This window comes from Triturus cristatus, chromosome 6 (genome assembly GCF_964204655.1).
Source record: "Triturus cristatus chromosome 6, aTriCri1.1, whole genome shotgun sequence".
Lineage (NCBI taxonomy): Eukaryota > Metazoa > Chordata > Amphibia > Caudata > Salamandridae > Triturus > Triturus cristatus.
In genome coordinates, this window is record NC_140589.1 from 588231571 (window position 1) to 588250547 (window position 18977).

At 42.9% G+C, this 18977-nt stretch overlaps 1 protein-coding gene across 5 annotated transcripts in view; it reads right to left on the reverse strand.

Moving 5' to 3' along the window:
- The window catches only part of SNAP91 (synaptosome associated protein 91), a 667800-nt gene that overhangs the window by 168571 nt on the left and 480252 nt on the right, over nucleotides 1-18977 (reverse strand). For 3 of the 5 annotated variants that reach the window (XM_085611031.1, XM_085611030.1, XM_085611029.1), the window contains 5 exons: nucleotides 14228-14335; nucleotides 13449-13721; nucleotides 13173-13250; nucleotides 12993-13064; nucleotides 12394-12477 (listed from right to left, as the gene is read on the reverse strand). In XM_085611031.1, the coding sequence (XP_085467157.1) occupies nucleotides 12394-12477; nucleotides 12993-13064; nucleotides 13173-13250; nucleotides 13449-13721; nucleotides 14228-14335 (615 nt within the window). The remainder of the gene's footprint in view (nucleotides 1-12393; nucleotides 12478-12992; nucleotides 13065-13172; nucleotides 13251-13448; nucleotides 13722-14227; nucleotides 14336-18977) is intronic. The other 2 variants (XM_085611033.1, XM_085611034.1) reach the window with 1 other exon arrangement.

The window sequence follows — 18977 nt, forward strand, 5'->3', positions numbered from 1 at the left end:
GAGGGGCGGCGAGGGGAGCCCACCGGAGGACTTCACACACCTCGTTGGAGGCCTAGCTGACTCGCTGTGGCCTGGGCTGCTGCTGCGAAGTGGTCGTGGTGAAACACTGCTGCATCGGGCCCAACCTCTGTGGCAGAAAAGAAACGTGCCACGGATGGGACGTCTGGAGCCCCCGGACGAGGCAAGAGTACGGCTGAGTGCTGACAGGCCGAGGCGGGCTGTGAGATACCTGGTACAGTGAAGATGAGCGAGGAGAGGCCTGCAGAGTGGGCGGGAGCAGGCCCAGAGATGGGGTCCTTGGGGAGTACAGCAGACGGCCCGCTGAGCTAACCCCATGCAAGGAGGATGGCAGGAGGTAGGGGGGAGGCAAGAGTATGTCCCCGCTGCGAGCTCGGACATGAGGAAGGAGTGAAGAGCTTGTGGCAGCGGGAGACTGGGGCCTGCCTTGCTGCTAAGGAATGCAAAGGCCCCGGATCCCAAGAGGAGAAAGGAGTGAGCACTCCACATGGCACCAGGGAAGAGCTGAGTGAGGCATTACACTAGGCCCACTCATACTTCTGAGATTGGAGGGGAAGAGCATTAATAATAGCAGAGTCAACAGCATAGCTGCAAGGCCAAGGCATAGATTCTGTATACATGAACATACCCTGAGTCAATTAACGATGAGACCCTGTTAGACTCGGCGTAGTGCGGAGGACACAGGTGTTTTTAGGGACCTCTGACCGAAGGAGGGAAGGCCGGTGCACGGAGGGTGGCCAAGCTGTTGGTGGAAGCAGCGTCATTTGTGGGGCTGCCTACTGCTGAATTGAATAGGCTGGACATCAGAGGACGAGACGTAACACAGCTAGCACATCGGTAAACTGAGCTAGTAATATGGGCAGAACAGACGGCAAACAGTCTAAACTGTCTTTTGAGCCCTGAAAAACACAGACAAGGAAGGGACTAATTTCACCCCTGACTCAGATGATGACGATGTAAAGACTCTCCTGAAGACCATGAAAGATAGCCTTACTTCCATAGAAAGCAAGATGGACTCGATATGCTCTTGGGTCGACTTCATTGCCCAAAAGGCAGAGAAGCATGATGGAAGGTTGCAGGAGGTGGAACATAGAATTTCTGAATTGGAAGACACTTCAGAAGGCAGAAAAGGGCAGCTATTGCAAATGGAACGCCTCTTGAAAGTCATTGCTATGAAGAATGAGGACTTGGAAGCGCGCTCTCGGCGCAATAATGTACGAATCATGGGGGTGCCAGAAAGCACCAACACAGGATGCATGAAAGACTATGTGGAGCGGATGATGAAGACTCTGGAGTGAACGCCTTTTCGGCACAGCTGGTGGTTGAGAGGGCGCATATCTCACTTGGACATCAGCCTCCTTCGGCGACGCCACCGCAACCAATAATTGCAAGGGACCTCAATTATCACAACCGAGATGTGGTCCTTCCCATCTCTAGAGAAAAGTAGCAGCTGGAATTCAAGGCAAATAAACTAGCATTCTATCCAGACTTCACGTTGGCAGTGCAGGAGGCCAGGAAGAAGTTTGTAGCTGTCAAGCAGAAATTGAGAAAGGCACAAATAGACTATGCAATGTTATACCCAGCCCGCCTACGAATCACTCATCAGGGGAAACAATTCTTCTATACTGGCCCACAGCAGGTGGAGGACTACCTGAAGCACGTTACCAAAAGGTTGAGTGTCGGTGCCACTGAGCAGTCCATAGAAGGTCCCCATCACCCTGATCAGAGCACGGATAAACAGTGGCAGGCCAGAGTATGGACTGATCAACATCTTGGATCTGGCAGCCACTACTGATGGGCAGCTTGACTGAGGAAATCAGATGAGAACAGAACGAAGGGCGCATGATGGGAACTGTCCATGTGGCACCATAATGTGATTTCCTCCTACGTGTTACAGCATAAGGAGATGAACGAGACATTGCCGAGTAACTCATCCAGGCACCCCTCCCTCCCTCCACTCTGCGTGATAGAGGGGGAGGCTGTACCCCTCCCCCCCCCTCCCAGGAATAAGCACCCCGGAAGATCCCTACTGAACCTTACTGTGAGAACCTTTAATTTTTGTGATCTTTTTAGTTATATATTCTGGTTTTTTTTTAGTGGTTTTTTTTTTTTTACTCTTTTTTCTTATTCTTTTCCCTTTATCTATAAGAGACAGCTCGCTACCGAGTAGCATCTGTATTGGTTATGGCTAACTTGGCGCCTCGAACTAAGAGCCCCTCCCAGATGCATGCTCATATGGAGTACGGACAAGGTGAGACCCGGCGATAACTGATGGCCACCAGGGAAACTGATAAATTTTGGGGAGACAGGCACCAGAAAATGATTGCTCAACAACTAGAGGCATTGGTTTCTGGGGAGGGAGGTGATCATGGCTTCGACAAGTTGGGGATGTCGATGTGGGAGGGGGGCAGAGGGCAACGCATCATCTCAGTCGCATGGTACATGTACACAAGAGGAATCGGCTGCTAGTCGGAAGGGCCAGGGCGGCGAGGGATGGCTGCCCCTCGCCAGAGAACATACCACAGCACACCTACTACCCTTCACATGGCGGCGCAGAGAGATTGACCGGGAATAAGTCTACTTACCTGTAACAATAGGGGGCTGGAAACCCCCTGGAAATGCAGGCAAGTCCTTGCTTATCTGGACAAGCACAATATCCACATTGCCATATTACAAGAAACGTATATGGCGCCCAGAAGAGACTCTAATTTGCATCTCGCTGGGCGGCACACAGAGGCTTCTCCATGTATTCCACATATGCCAGAGGAACATGTTCTGTTACACTTGTACATTTTTACGGGCCAAATGTGGAAGATCCTTCTATTTATGTCATCTGGGGGAAGTGTTGGACATAGGAGCCACCTATGTGGAGGGAACCTCAACACGTCCTTGGAACCACATGAGGATAGATCAATCCCGCAACCACATCACTATACAGCCACACAGAAACAGCTGCAGCAGATCATTGCATTCCATTATCTAATAGATGCATGGAGACATATAGACCCTCAGCTGAAAGAAGGTACTAACTATTCCACAATATACCCATCCTGGTCCAGAATAGATTATTGGATAGTATCCAGGGGGATAGGGTCATGGGGGACACATGCTCAGCATCGGTCTCGCACCTTGTCGGATCACTCCCCGGTCCAAATCACATTTGTCCCCCGGCGCAGTGCATGCCTCACTTTGCTTGGAGACTCAAACCCATGACCTTGTTAACGCCACATTTAGAAAAGAGCTGGGGCAAGAGATGCAGAATTTTATCCAGCGAAATGTTTTGATCGGTGCTGCGCCTCACCACTGTATGGGAGGCGTTTAAGGTAACGATTAGTGGTATATGCATGGCGAAGGGAGGTGGAGTGTTGCGGGACATACGCAATACTCTCGCCCGCTTAGAGGCGGACCTCAAGAGGATGGAACAATTGCTTGCAGATTTCCCCACAGTGGTAAGGCAAATTTCCCTTTGGGATACATTAACGGAATATAGGGAAACAGCAGACAGGGAATGCCTGTTCCACGGGCGCTATCATAAGGTGCGCAGATAAGGTGGGGGAGAAAGGCCAGGGAAGGCGCTCGCAGACCAAATCCACCGCTCTAGATTTGTCAATTATGTGCTGGAGATAAGGGACGCAAGTGATAACCTACATAAGGACACTGGCAGTATTCTACAGACTTTCACTACCTTCTACTCCTCACTGTATTCTTCTAGGGGGCAGTCAGTTATCTCCCGGGATACATATCTGGAGGATGTGGCTGTGGGGTGGCATGGTGAGGCACAAAGAGAATTTCTGGCTGCGGTGTTTGGGGAGGATGAGATTAGGGCTGCAGTTAAGCAGCTACAAAGTGGCTGCAGGCCAATTTTTACAAGACGTATATAGATTATTTGGTCCCAATTCTCAAGGGGGTATACGACGAGGCTAGGGAGGACGGAATCCTTCCTCAAAGTAGGAGAGAAGCGACCATAGTCTCCCTATTAAAGACTGGGAAGCCTGGGGATACATGATAATCATATTGGGCACTATCCCTTATAAATTGAGACATCAAGATCTTAGCTAAATAGTCTAAATCTACTTACAGGTTTCCTAGCCCTGCCTGACCAGGCGGGGTTCATTACAGGTCGCTTGACCTCACATAATCTGTGCACTCTATTCTCGCTGTTGCAGGATGTAGACCTGGACATAGAGGAGGTGGCGGTTTTCTAAGGCGCCACCAAAACATTTGATTCGGTGGAATGGAGTTACCTCATGGGGGTGCTGGGGAAGATGGGTGCCCCCTCTAATTTTCTTTCTTGGATGGCGCTATTGTACCGGCAACCACAGGCCAGGGTGTCAGTGAACGGTGTGTGCCCGGCCCCATTTTCACTATCGAGCCATTAGCGTCGAAGATCCATCAAAAATAGTATGCGATTCGGTACCCCACCAAACAGATCCCGATATCCCTCTACGAGGATATTACTTTATACGTGCAAGATTAGCCTAAACCCCATATTACAAGAATTCACAGCCTTTGGTGGGATATCGGGAACCACATTTAATTGGGCAGACACGCAACTGTTCCCGCTAACCATAGCATCTAGCCCGTGCTCTTTGGATTACCCTATAAAATGGTGCCAGGCAGAGGTAAAGTACTTACTGATGTGTCCCTTACGGACAGGATAACACATTGGATCACTTTGCCCTCTCTATGGCGGGACGCATATCTTAAATAAAATGATAATACTACCAAAGCTATTGTACCTGTTACTGATCATACCGACAACCCTGGCCAACATTTTAAATGCTCCAATATCAGCTGATTAGATTGGCGTGGAGAGGGAGACAATCCAGGCTAAAGTGAGACATCCTAACTCGCTCTCTCGCAGGGGGCTTTGAAGCACTGGAAATGAAATTATATTACATATGCGCGCAGGCACACTATGCCACATACTGGTTTCACCGTAACCCGTAAATACCACACTTAGCCATTGAGCAGGGATACATGGATCCCATTCCACTAGCAGGATTTATAGCGCATAAACCCAAGGGCAGGGATGCGGACCCCACAACCATAGACTGCACCAATGCGGAGATACATAGCCACTAGACTTGGATTACCCATTCTATATTCACCAAGACTACAACTATCACGGTCCTCAGATCTTCAGGTAGTGGGAGAGATGGTATGCCAGTGTGTGCTGCGAAAATTCTAAATGAACATGTGGGGTGACTTATACAATAATGGCATTTTAAAAACCAAGGACCAATTTTTCCATAACTGTGAACCCATGACCATGGAGTTGTTCATGTATGTGAGGCTCCACCAGAGTGTCAAGGCTATCACACCGGACTTCCCCCGAGAGCCATAAACGCTGGGCCCACTACATATAATACTACAGTGCACTTCCCCGTCTCACGTAGTTTCCCTGCTATACCACCACACGCAGGCATCAACAGCGCAAGCCTGCTGCTTCCAGGAATTGATTGGAGGCAGATTTGGACATACATTTGTCGGATAACCAGTGGACATATTGTTGTAATCAGCCAGGGAACATATCTGCAAATATTAGAGTGAGGATAATACATTGTACATTTTTTCACCGCCTGTATTACACCCCCACCAAGATGCAAAGGTTGGAACTCTGGACAGCTGATAGTTGTGACAGGTGTTGGCGGGGAAATGCAGATTTTCTGCACTTAACTTGGAAATGCAAGCCTATCATGGCATACTGACAGCAGATCCTTGAAGCACTCGGGGAAATGATAGGAGCGTCTTTGCGATGTCTCCCATTCTGGCCGTGCTGGGGTACACTGAAGAAATTGAGGCCGCTTATAGGAAATTGCTGCACTGGGGTTCTTGCTGGCAAAAAGAAAGGTGACTTGTTGGTGGGGACGGGGCAGAGCGCCAACATTCAAGGACTGGATCCAAGACCTTATAATGTGGCAGGAACAATCTCTCATATATGCCGAAATCCTCCCTCTGGCCTCCAGGACAAGAGACATATGGGATCCCCTACGAACATATGTATTAACACACACACTTTAGAGGGATGGGGACTGCATGTGGGACCGGGGTAGTATTGGGACATAAAAGGAGGGGAGAAGTGGAGAGGCATTTAGAGCACGTCTTCAGCGATGTGGGACCATCTCTCTATGTACGGCTGAGCGACATTTGTAAAAACAATCATGTACTTATTCAGTCTCTTCGACTCATACAAGATGTTGATGCAGATCTTTTGTTGATGTTTGTATCTTTAAAACTTAAATTTAAAAATACATTTTGAACTTGATCCTAATAAAAATAGCATCTCTGAAGCCAACCACATAACCATTCTGTATTAAGCATAAACACAGTAAGTAAAAACTCTCCTTGGAATGGAAGACAGCCTTTTTGGTTTATGCCTTGTCACAGACATCCAACAAAGATTGTGACTTTGCTCCAATAGTTTTATTATAGGCAGATAGCATCCAATTGAAGTAGAAACATCAAAATAAGGAGCTCATCCAGCACTGATATTATCTTTGTGTTCTGGTAATGTAGTCCTGCATTTGAGAGGCAACACTACAACTACCAGAAAGGAGATAAAAAGGCACAACAGGATGAGGTACTCACAGTTGCCATGGGTATTTGGTTTACTTTATGATACCGTAAGCCAGTTTTGTACAGTATGATATGGGTAACTTTCGCACATCTGATAGCTTTTGAAGTAAATATGCTAAAATGGACAGCTATGATTGTCTGTAACCTCTAGTTTCTCTGCTCTAGCAGGGGAGGGCTGAGTCAGGGGAGCAGTGACCTGACTTCAAAGAGTGTCCTGGCCATTTGTTATTGTAAATGAATCCTTCCACCTCCCCAGCCTCTCTTTCACATTCTCAGGCATGTATGGCTCAGGCCAATGCCCGTTTGTACCCACAGGCAAGTACTCTAATTTAATAAATTATTATTATAATTTGAAGAGACTGTCATCTTTTCACAGAATTTCCAACAGCAACCAGCTAATACCGCATCACCTCTCTAGACTACAAATTACCCAGGCTGGCCCTTGCCTGGCCTGGCAATTAAACCACCCCCTTTATCCTTGCAAGCACACCCAGATGCATGACAGTTGAATATGTAGCGGCGTTTAAGTTCAGTTTGTTGTGTGCATATGATCACACAGTACCGGTCCCAACTGAGTCACAAATACATAACTTCAACCCTCTTCCTGGATATCAAGACCAGGAACCACTATCGACGCCCTTAAGGATTTGTGCTAATTTGTTCAGATACATTTGAAGAAACAGTCAATCTGTGGATTCACTACAAATATCCATTTACATTTATTAATTTTATTCATAACCATCCTTTATTTCCATTGTTTTATACATGGACCAATGCATTTTGAGCCAGTGACAATGTCAGGGGAATATAAAAACATATCAAATCTTTAAAAATAAACTATCTAAACCATTTCTTGAGTAGGATAATAGCAAGATTCTAATTAATTCCAAGGTATCCCCCATTTTATGATATAGCAGGAGTAGAATAAGAAAAATCAAAGCATGAGGGAATAATATAGTGATGGCAAGGAGGGTTAGGAATTTGGGATACGGGCACCCTATAGTAACCTGCTGGTTCAGGATGGGGTAGTTTCACCTTCAAGATTGTGACATTTAATGATGTTCTTACATCTATTTGCCAGTTGTTCTGTATAGATAATGTGCACCCAGGTGAACTCTGGCTGTAGACACATCTTCGACATAGAACTTCAGTCAGCTGGAATTTGTGCTGATATTCCTGCTGCCTGAAGTCCCACATTCAGGTGGGGTTGCCGTAGTCGTGTGTGCTCCTCATCGCACCTCGTAGCCCACCAGACATTCAGAGCTGTTTGGCAGTGCTGTTTCAAGCCCACCATATTTGCAGCTGATAGTGCGGGGTTGGGCATTCATTGTTTGATCTGGCGGCTCCCGAGCTGCTGGCGGGTTTTCACTCAACCTCTACTCCCCACTGACGCACTTATCTGCTGTTCAGCAGTAAATAAGAAAGGTGGCCAGTCTGCAATTTGACCGCCCAGGCTCCAGACCAGTTTTCCGTCTGACCACTCACTGTTTTGAATTTGGTCAGGTAAGACTCACGCCAGGTCCTTTGGAAGTCTCTAAACTTCACTAGAGAAGCAGGAAGAGGGGATGGACTTGATACGCTCCTGACTTTATTAATGAAAATAAGCAAAAACTGTGTGACTTTTGCACCATGTAGGCATGGCAAGGATTATTTGGCCAAAGGACAGATGGAGGAAGAAAAGTTGTCTGAAAATCTGGCATTGTTTTCAAGATAAATGACAAAGATGGTCTAAATGAAGATTTGCTACTTAACTAGGCAAAAGTGAAAGGGGACTGGTCACTCTTAGACACATCGAAAATGAAAGAAAGATGCTGCCTTAAGCACCTACACAAAAGAAAAGGACTCTAGGATTTCCAACAAGGCAGGAATACCCATGTCTAAAGGAGCAGCATCTTTAAACAGTAATGGTGCAAGGTAGGACTTTCTACGGGTTGCAAAGCCTTAAGTAAGGAAGGACTTTCGCCCTCCATTCGGTTAGAACCCTAGACACTAATGAAAGGACCATTATGGATGATTATGCTGGTGCTTACTCTTAGTATCTTGATAGGTTATACCCTGTAATCTGCTCACCATCCTTCATAGCGCAAGCTACACCTACACTCCTTCCCTCCTACATAACTGATCAATTCCACCACCAACTATATCTTGGTGATGAGATGTTACCAGTGCAAGCAATCACTACTCTATTACCTACCTACTCTAACAGTAGGTCTTGCCTGTATTCTTAATAAGCTTGACAAAAATAGTTCACAGACTGAAAGATCATAAGACTTCCTCTGTTCCTATTTATTGCTATGAAGATGGCAACCTATTGACGACCACTCTCGCTAGACCTGTCTCATGTCTAGTTGGGTCCACCACCCTATCAGACACGGACCCTGTTTCACTCTATGCACTCGATGCCAACCTGGAATTCAATGGTCATAATGCCTATAAAATTAAATATCCACCCAATCTAAGAAAAAAGGCCTCCAAGACCTTCACAGACTTCTAAATGTTTACCCAGAAACCCTAATCTCTGACCCCTAGTTCTGCACATCAAAGGGATTCTTAATAAACGATCTCATCTGCTACATAAAAAAAGAGCTCAAGGGAGGAAAGCCCTCTGCTCCATGCTCTTGATCTCCACATCCAGGAAAACCTCGCGTAGCTCCCCCACCCGCTTTCAACCCAAAAATAACCATCTCCTTCTATAACAATTAGATTATCCTCGTACAGTCAACAGACCGCAACCTAGATGCATTCAACCAATTCTTCCCTATCATCAAACATGCAGTATCAAATAATGACTCCGACCCATCTCAAGATTATCCTAGATCTACACACAACCTGCAGATGCCCCGAATCCATTACAAATAGTCAAGCTATCCTCTTGTGAACACCTATGTTAAACATTGCTGGCAACAACAGACCACTATGTAAATTACACGTGATCTACCATCCACCAGGTGACAACCTCTCATTCATTTTATACATCATGGAAATCATCACTTCCAACATAGTGCAAAACTGCTCCCAGATCTTCCTCTGAAATGACCCGAATAATTCCTCAATTAACAGCCTAAAAACCTTTTTAGTGGACCTCAACCTGAGCCAAATCTGTGATAGCCCTACACACAACCTGGGTGCAACCCTGGATCTAGTCATTGAGAAAGCAAACTCCATTCAATTTGAATCTATCGTCCTACATGATTAGACTGACCACCACCGCATTACCTTCCTCATCACTGAATAAGTAAGGACATATAAACCTGAACTTAGGAAACCCAGGCACTGGAAAAGCATAGACCTTAATGATTTGACATCCCTCAGCAATAATATCTTACCTCCTCCAGCAGACATGTCAGACGTCAATGACCTGTCAGATCACTACAACACTGCCACGATGAGCATCCTTGGCAAAGTTGCGCCCTTGCAGCTAAAAAGATTGTCCACTAAAGATTCCAAACCATGGTACAGTGGGAGCCTACATGAAGAAAGACGCAATTGGAGACAAGCCGAATTAACATGGAGAGCCTCATCATCCCTAAAACACCTTAACCACTTGAGCTCACTGAAGAACACCTACAAAAAATGCATTAGAAACTCAAAAGCTAATTTATTCCGATTTCAAATAGATAAAGCCAGAAATCACCCCCCCAAAAAGTTCAAAATTCTTAAACATCAATCCACTCAACATCCTAACCCCTCCACATCAGGATCCAATCTGCAGCCAAACTGCAATATATTTCCATCCTTCTTATTAAAAAAGTTAAAAAGAATGAAAGTGATCTCCAAACATCAATTGAGCACCTCCCGATGATACCTCCAAGTAGCCCCAGCCCGCCTCTGATCGAGCAGCCCCTAGACCTACAAGGTCTCTCCTCAAAAACAACACGTCATTGAAGTCATTCAAAACCTTTGATGAAAATGACATTCTCAATATCTCAACAACATTTAAACCATCAAACCACTTCTGTGACCCTCTACTAGCTAACATCTTCAATGAGATTAAAACTTCTCTACTACCTATCTGTACTAAGAGTGAATGCTTCACTACTTCAAGGAGCTTTACCAGGCTGCCTAAATTCAGGGCGGATAACCCCCATTCTAAACAAAAAACCACAGCAGATATAACAAACCCAGATAACTTTCGTCCAATCTCCACCATTCCTTCTCTGGCAGAACTCCTTGAGGTATGCTTCCATACCCAACTATGCAAACGCATCACTTAGTTCCACCTTATTGACCAATTCCAATCCGGCTTCCATCAGGGTTACAGTACAGAAACAGTCCTTACACACATTGTCGAGGACACACTTAAAATGCTAGATCAAAACAAATCTTGCCCCCTAATCCTCCTAGACCTATCCTCAGTCTTCAATACGGTCAAACATGACAGCCTCCTTGACTTACTTGAACGTAGATTGGAATTATCAGGGGTTGTCCTAAATTGGTTTGACTCTTTTCTATTCGACAGAACTCAAAGATTCAAGTTTAACCAATCCCTGTCTACTACCACTCCTGTCACTTTAAGGGTCCCGCAAGGATCCTGGTCAGCTACTCTTTAACCTATTCATGGAGCCTTTAACTGAAATTCTGAGATTTTTCAATGTACAATACCACATGTATGCAGATGACACCCAATTATACCTATAAACTTTGCTAAAAGCCCCAAACTGGCTGACCAGAAACCACCTCAAACTCAACTCTCTTAAAACCGAATTCCTCCTAATTGCACCACCAAAACGATTCCTCGTCATTGAAGACTGGATAAAACATTTAACAGCCTTTAAGTGCCTTTCACGCAGATTCCACAAGATCACTGGGAATTATACTGGACAAGAATCTCAGCATGCAGGAACACGCCAGCTCAACCACCATTAGAGCAAACTTTTAAAATAATATTTTACGGAAAGAAAAAAACTTTCCTCCCCTTCGATGACCTCAAATCAGCAGCACAAGCTTTAGTGATCTCCAGATTAGGCTATGGGATTGCAACCTTATGTGGTTTGCAGAGATCCAAATTAGCTCCCTTAAGGGCATCCCTCAACTCTGCTGCAAGGCTCATCACTGGATCCAAAAGGACAACCACATCACTCCAGATCTGAAAGTACTAAACTGGCTCCCTTTTGGGCACGGATACAGATGAAATTGCCTGAATGATAAATAAAGCCCTACTCGTCAACACAGAAGTACCTAGCAGATAAACTCGAACTGTCTGGCAGTGGCAGCTCGTCTAGAAGCACAAGCACCTTACTGTTGAAACCTCAAACAATTTGGAAAAAGAAGACCTACAACCGAATTTTCTCAAGCTTGGCCCCTAAATTCTGGAACTCCCTAGCCCCTGAAGTCAGACTGAACCCTTCAAGCATATCTTTCAAAGAAGAATTTAAACAGTTTTTAATGAACAAATCTATACCCTGAACCCACCGACTCATTTAAAGGTATATGGATTTGACACAGTTCACCAACCAGGGTTTGCACTTGCTGACTACGTCCTGGCGTCTAACTCAGTGTCTTTCTCCTGATTTGCAGCAGTATTGTCAGCATTTATGTTTCCTGATTGTTTTGTTTTCTAGTTACTGTAACATGTGTAAATCACTCGGATACCCTTCATGGGTCTAGTTCGCCCGATACAAAACTTTATAAATAAATAAAAAATCCAAATAAATAAGAAATGGACAATCCCACATGTTAAAATTGGCCCAAATGGACTATGTGCAGTAGTTTGGATTCACAAGACAACACATTTGTTATTTTACTGGTTATAAGTGATACAACAGTTGTATACGGCAATGAAGGAATCATACCCACCACCAAATAAATCTATCACAGCTGAGGAGTCCACTTTTGCAGGAGAAGCAGTGGGCACAGGAGATGGGGCTGCAAATGCATCAACTAGAATAAACATAATTTGGTTTGAAAATAAATGTGAATATAAATATTTTGCTTTGATGCCACAATAATTTGTAGTCTGATTATGAAACATAACTGCATATCACAATGCTGCAACCAACAAACTAAAACTAAGAGCAACTAAAAGCAAGTCAGCATTCATCCATAATGAGATCAGTGACTGTGATTCACCACTCCTCTTTTCAGTCAATGCAGTGTGGACAGAAGCCTAGATTTTCAGATATGGAATTATTTGTGATGGCAGGATTAGTAAATTGCAGTGGAAGATGAGCACTCAAAACTAGAATTCACTACGGAGAGTTTATGCAATGTGTAATGTGTCTCTTAAGCTTCAAAACACCGATGATAATTTTTTTGGGTATGAATTAAAGCTACAAATTAAAGGTATGTGTGTTTTCAATCTGGTGCTCACGCTATTGAATTGTGAAGTTCTTCAATGCTACAACCAACATATTATTTGAAACACACTAATGTGACTATGTAAAGCGAGCACTCACCCGACAGCAGATCAGCAGTGAGAGAACTCTCAGGCAAAGGAGAAACCCCATGTGAAGCAGATGAAAAAGCATCTTTAAAAAACAAAGCCAAATCATTGGCAAATAATGTTTCAATCTTTGCAAGACAAAGCAGCAAACACAAGCCAAACAATCAAAACATGACAAGGTGTGATTTGTTACCTGAATCAAGTAGATCAATAGGAGGTGCGGCGTCAGACTTGGGAACTGTAGATACTTCTGATACAGAGTCAAATAAATCTACAATAAGATCAATAATGTGTTTGTTATTTGCAGAACGCCTCACCACCTATTCTGAGGTTAGAAAATGTACCTGGCGGCCATTGTCACTTCAAGGATTTCACAACAGACATGCACATGCAATTAAAGAAGACTGTACAATAATTTGACCAGCCAGATTTAAAATCACCTAAATGGAAATTATGCAAAATAATTTACCACCAAATATATCTAGAGCAGGAGCAGTGGTGGTGGAAGTGGTGGTGGAGGCAGATGTGGTGGCAGTTGTGGTAGTGGCAGTAGCAGTAGTAGCAGTGGTGGCTGCAGCAGGAAGAAGAGGAGGAGGAGGAGGAGAAGGAGTAGTTGCAAGAGCCGGAGAGGCTGTGCTAGTTGTAGGGGTAACTACAGGAACACTGGTCTCGGTTGGCTTCATAGCAAAAAGGTCCAGCTCAGAAGCAGTCTCTGCACTACCTTCAGATGGGGCAAAAGGGTCTTGTAAAAAGGAAAGTAAAGAACATACAGGATCAGTAAGCAGGAAATTAGTAAGACCATTCACAACTATGGCCAATGTATGTTGTACAAGTACACAATATAAATGTACTTCCAAAATCTAACATTCATCACACGTCCCTGGACAAGTCAATCTAAAATGTGGAGATAAGAATAAAAAGAACTATGCCACTTTTTCAATTATCCACACATATTTTCTCAGTAATTTATACACCTCACTCCAATCTCTTAACTTCTCAATAATGAGTTTTAAATGGACAAAATGATTGTGAAAGAAAAACAGAATTTGAGTCCTGCCATATTACAGCCTTAATAAGAATTATTCACCCTTATCCTTTTTGAGCTATTTAACGTCAAGTAAACAAAATGAGGATTACAAAAATGGCAGACATCGTACAAATACCCACAGCTGTCATTATCAATTTAAAGGTGCCTACCGAAGACTACAACAAAGAGATTAAAACAAAACTTCCCAACATAAAACCCACCATTTCCTGAACATGCATCAAGAGCTGCTGCAACAGGGACGGGGGTAGCTGGTGCTGCTGCCCCTTCGGGTGCTGCAGGGGTTTCACCAGGAGAAGCTGCAAAGGCATCTAGAGTGCAGTTTTTAAAATAACAGAAATTAAAAGATGGAAAAAGAGCAAAAATATAGAAAAAGTATCAAAACAAGTTGATCTTCCTTATACAACATGAGTTACCTTTTGACTTGTTCATTGAACAAAACAAATTCCTCTTTTCATATTCATCATAGTATATTAGTTTTACATTGATTTAATTTGTAAAAAGGAACTGCATCAATGTACAAAGGTAAGTGTTCTCATTGTATAAGGTCAGAGAAGCATGTTTATGTAGTATTACAAATAAACTGCATGGAGCCAAGGAAATATTTTACACACCGCATGGCAATAAAATTATAAACTTTCATTGTCAGTCAAACAGACTGTATGTATGGACTGCTATGATTCTTTAATACTGCCTTTCTTATATCATGTGCTAAGAATCACCAATGGTTCAAAGTAACTAATTGATCTTATAAATTGGCGATAAAATGCACATTTTAGCCATCTCACAAGACAGGTGGAAACCAAGTCAAAAATTATAATTTTGACTAGTCTACACACCCTAATTAGAAACAATTCAGTTATTGGAGTTTACCTATTGCAGTGTCTGGTACAATTATACACATACCAAATAAGATAAAGCAGTTTACATTTACAAATTACTTCAATGCACAATTGCAGTGCAGAGCATCATACTGAACAGCCACCTTTTTGAATAATCCTACCATTTTGTGATCAGTGCTCGCAATCTATTTTCCCTAATTCCGTAATAGCTGGCCAGATCACCACGACACTACTAACCAAATACATCTCCCAAAATCTTCCCCTTGCTGAATACCAATCAGATTCCAGAGCTGTGCTCAGGATAAAGTGAACTACTTTAAAGGTTCTCCATGACATGTACCACATAATGGTTGAAGAGGAACCCTGCATTCTAGTTTTGCATGATGTAGCAGAAACATTCAACACTGCTTATAATCAGAAACTGTTTGAATCCATAATGGGCTTCTGTAACCAAATTCTCATTGGCTTAACACATATCTTTCTCAATGGAACCAATTAGTCCCCTAAGACTCCATTTTAGTACAATTATTTATAACATTGTCAACTAAAACCAAACATCAATTGATTTTTTAGATGCATTACACCAATATGCCGATTACAGACAATCATATGTAAAGACATCATCCATCAATTACTTTATTAAGCTCAGATGCTGTCTCATGAGTATCCTGCAGCAGAGTCCTAATACTTCCCTGTCCCATTAAATACCCTTCTTCCTTAAAAACATAATCATCCTGATCACTCCTAAGAGTGAAATAAAAATTCGATACAGTACTCTTGAACAACATTCACATTTGATGATTCCCCTCCAACTCTCTACTCCTCTGTACAATCAGTGATCTTCACCATAGCCACTTCCTCTCACAACAGCATTCTAGCCCAACCTGCACATTATAAGACCATCTTTCCTACTACAGACCAGCTCATATTCTCAAAATGAAAAATGTAATATTTGAACATTGCTGATAGAACTACTCTGGCTTGCAGTCCAGGTTAAAATAAGAATTAAGATCTGATGCCTGACATAAAAGACCTTGCATCTGGGCATACCTTGCAATACCTTTAACCATCCCTGGAGGACTAAAAGGACTAAGATGAACGTACACTCTTCAGCAAGAAGCCCTGACGTTGAAAACCTTTTGTAAAGAAGCAATTCTTCATGGGTGTTGCTTGCAGTTTAGCAAGATCTCTTCCGCTACTACTAGGACCTCATCTCTTTTTAAAACATATTTGATAAACCATCTGTGCTGCTTTAATTTGAATTAATGTACATTTCACTAAACGTACTTGCGGTTCTCTGCTACAATCTCACCATTTGAACTATCTGCACTATGACATTCAATGAGCTACTCAATGTGTTGTATTGTAATATTTTATTGTGGTATGTAAAATGCACTAACGCTTTTATGGCACAGCAGTCCCATACAAAAATAAGGTATGATTTAATTGCTACTAAATTACATGCAACTGTGATGTCATATAGACATAGTATTGCATGTGTGATGTGGAAATAATAAAGACCAAAAATTGCAAGTCTACTGGTCCAGCTTGGGAGAGTTGCATCGACAAAATAAATTGAACTTCAGCCCCACACAAACTGAAAACACTGAAATTGCCCCATGGAAAAGGCACTGAAATTCCCCCCACGGTTCAGGAAAAGAGTTCATGGCCAGTACGCCACCTGTTAAAGAAACACTTCTGTCCAGCTGTGGGCTGACAGAAATTTCATGAATTCAGACAATGGAAAAAGCGCACTGGTCTTATTTGGCAAATGTTTACACAATTCAAAGCAGCATTTGGATAATAGGATTATCATGGTAATCATATATAAACCGGAGTGGCAACTGTTCACATCTCTGACAGGAGCCTGCAATTCTAGGATCTATGTAGTGATGCCAAAAGTATACTAATCTATCCAGGAAAGGACACCTATGTAGTGGAATCCTCAATTGCCAGCTCAACTCATAGAAGCTATTTGTGAACAAGTGCTACATTACATCTAGACAATACAGAATTCAGCAGCCAGACTTAACCCTGAACTCCCCAAACAGTCCCAAATCACCCTCCATCTCAGGAACCTCCACTGGCTCTCCATCCAGAAAAGATGACAATTCAAGAAGTTGACGCACGCCTACAAGGCCCTCCACGACCAAGGAGGCATACATCAGCCAGTGCCTGAACTTCCACCAACCTCCAGACACATGTGCTCCAACTCCTTACCTTTGGCTCACACTCTCTGCATCCAAAGAAGCAACAGCGTAGGGAGCTCCTTCTCCTAACTCACCAGCAAGTACTAGAACAACTTCCCCCTGCTCTCCCGAACATCATCCTCTCTCCCTGAATTCAGAAAAAGAACTCAAGACTTGGCTCTTCGACTGATCCCAGCAAGAACCCAACACCTAGATACCGTCATGTGATTAGTCGTGCTTTATAAATATGAGTTGATTGATTGATGGACAGACCAGTTGGCTCCATTTCTCTGGAACATAACTTTCTCATTACTGGACTTTTCTTGTTATCAGGTGTTTCTATTCCAAATAATTTAAACCTCAAGTAAACCAATGCTACAAGAACAAGAATGCACTTATGTACTAACTGAAACCCAGGATCACAAATGACGTCTCTGTTGCAGCTACACCTATGTGGATTTTAAGATTAAACTGCTAGAGCAGGTGTTACCTCGTCATCTACTATTTACCCAGTCTCACACACCCATTTACAAACATGAGGTGAATTGTATTTCTGAATCACATTTAGGCTGCTCTGCTAACATCACTCCTAAATCAGTACACCCTGGTTAACCGAGCAAAGATGGTGAAATAATGATGTTAGTCTCTCTGTCCGCCACACCAGCAGGAAGCTTGTGTCATCCAACATCAACAGAGCATTAGTGAAAGTCTCTGGAATAGGCTACAGGGTCAGTTGCAGCATCAGTTAAGCCAATGCAAAGTTTAGAAAAGTAAGTTCAAAAGAAGAATTGGAGTATCCATAACTATATGATGAGCATGAACTCAGCAATTATAAAACTAAAGACCAGGTGCAGTATCTATTCAATTTCATTAGAAATAAAACACATAGAATGCTGTCCCTAGCATACATTTCTGAAAGAGGAGGAACCAGACATATGCCAAAGGAAGGCATTCAGGAGACTATACCCAATAAAAATAAAAAATAAAGCATAACTAAGCAGGACAGCAGACTGCAGGAATTCCAACAGTAAACTCCCTTGGAATCACCCTATTGCAGGAACAAAAACAAAGGCTTGGCCATCATTTACTGACAATCAGCCACCAGGAAGTTTTAATTCAAGAGGTCTAAGACAAACTGCGCAAATAATTGCTTGTTTCATAAACATTGGCCTGAGCTAGTCTAAGTAACATCTGCAAATCAAATCTAACATTGACAATATATTACATATTAGGAAACTATGAGAGTTTAGAGTTCTAGGAAGAAGTGTTCACCATTGAAATTTAACAATGGATTTCAAAAGGACTGTTTCAACAACACACAACTGGGAATGCACATTTGGCTATACAATTTAATTTTTGTTTTGGTTTAAAATAAAAAGCAAGAAAACATGAGGAGATCATATGTTTATTAGTGTGACACAACCTAAGGAATCTGTTGGACCTGGTCCTGTCCGCAGGTTCACCCCCAAACCGTTTGGCTTCACCCCATCTGTTTTCTGAACCCATTGTTGTTGGCTTTTAGGACTCTGTGCACTTTACACTGCTAACCAGTTCTAACATACTTGTGCTCTCTTTTAAACAAAGCAAAATTGACCTTTGCCCAATTATGTGAACAGGCTGCAGGCACCAAATGGTTAGGATAAGAAAACGGCAACTTTCTGAAAGTTATTTTTTTAGAATTGTGACTTAAAACACAAATTTACCTTTTAAGAAGTGTTTAAATAACAAATCTTCAGACACTAAACATGACATTCCTACCTGCTCCAAAACAAAAGTCAAATGTAAAAAGGTAACCTAATGTGATCCTATGTGTGAGGTAGGCCTTACAGTAGTGAAAAACAAATCTGAGTTTTTCTCTAGCAGAACATATTAAACTTAAAAATATAGGTCGAACTTTTTAAATACAATGCACCCTACGCTAT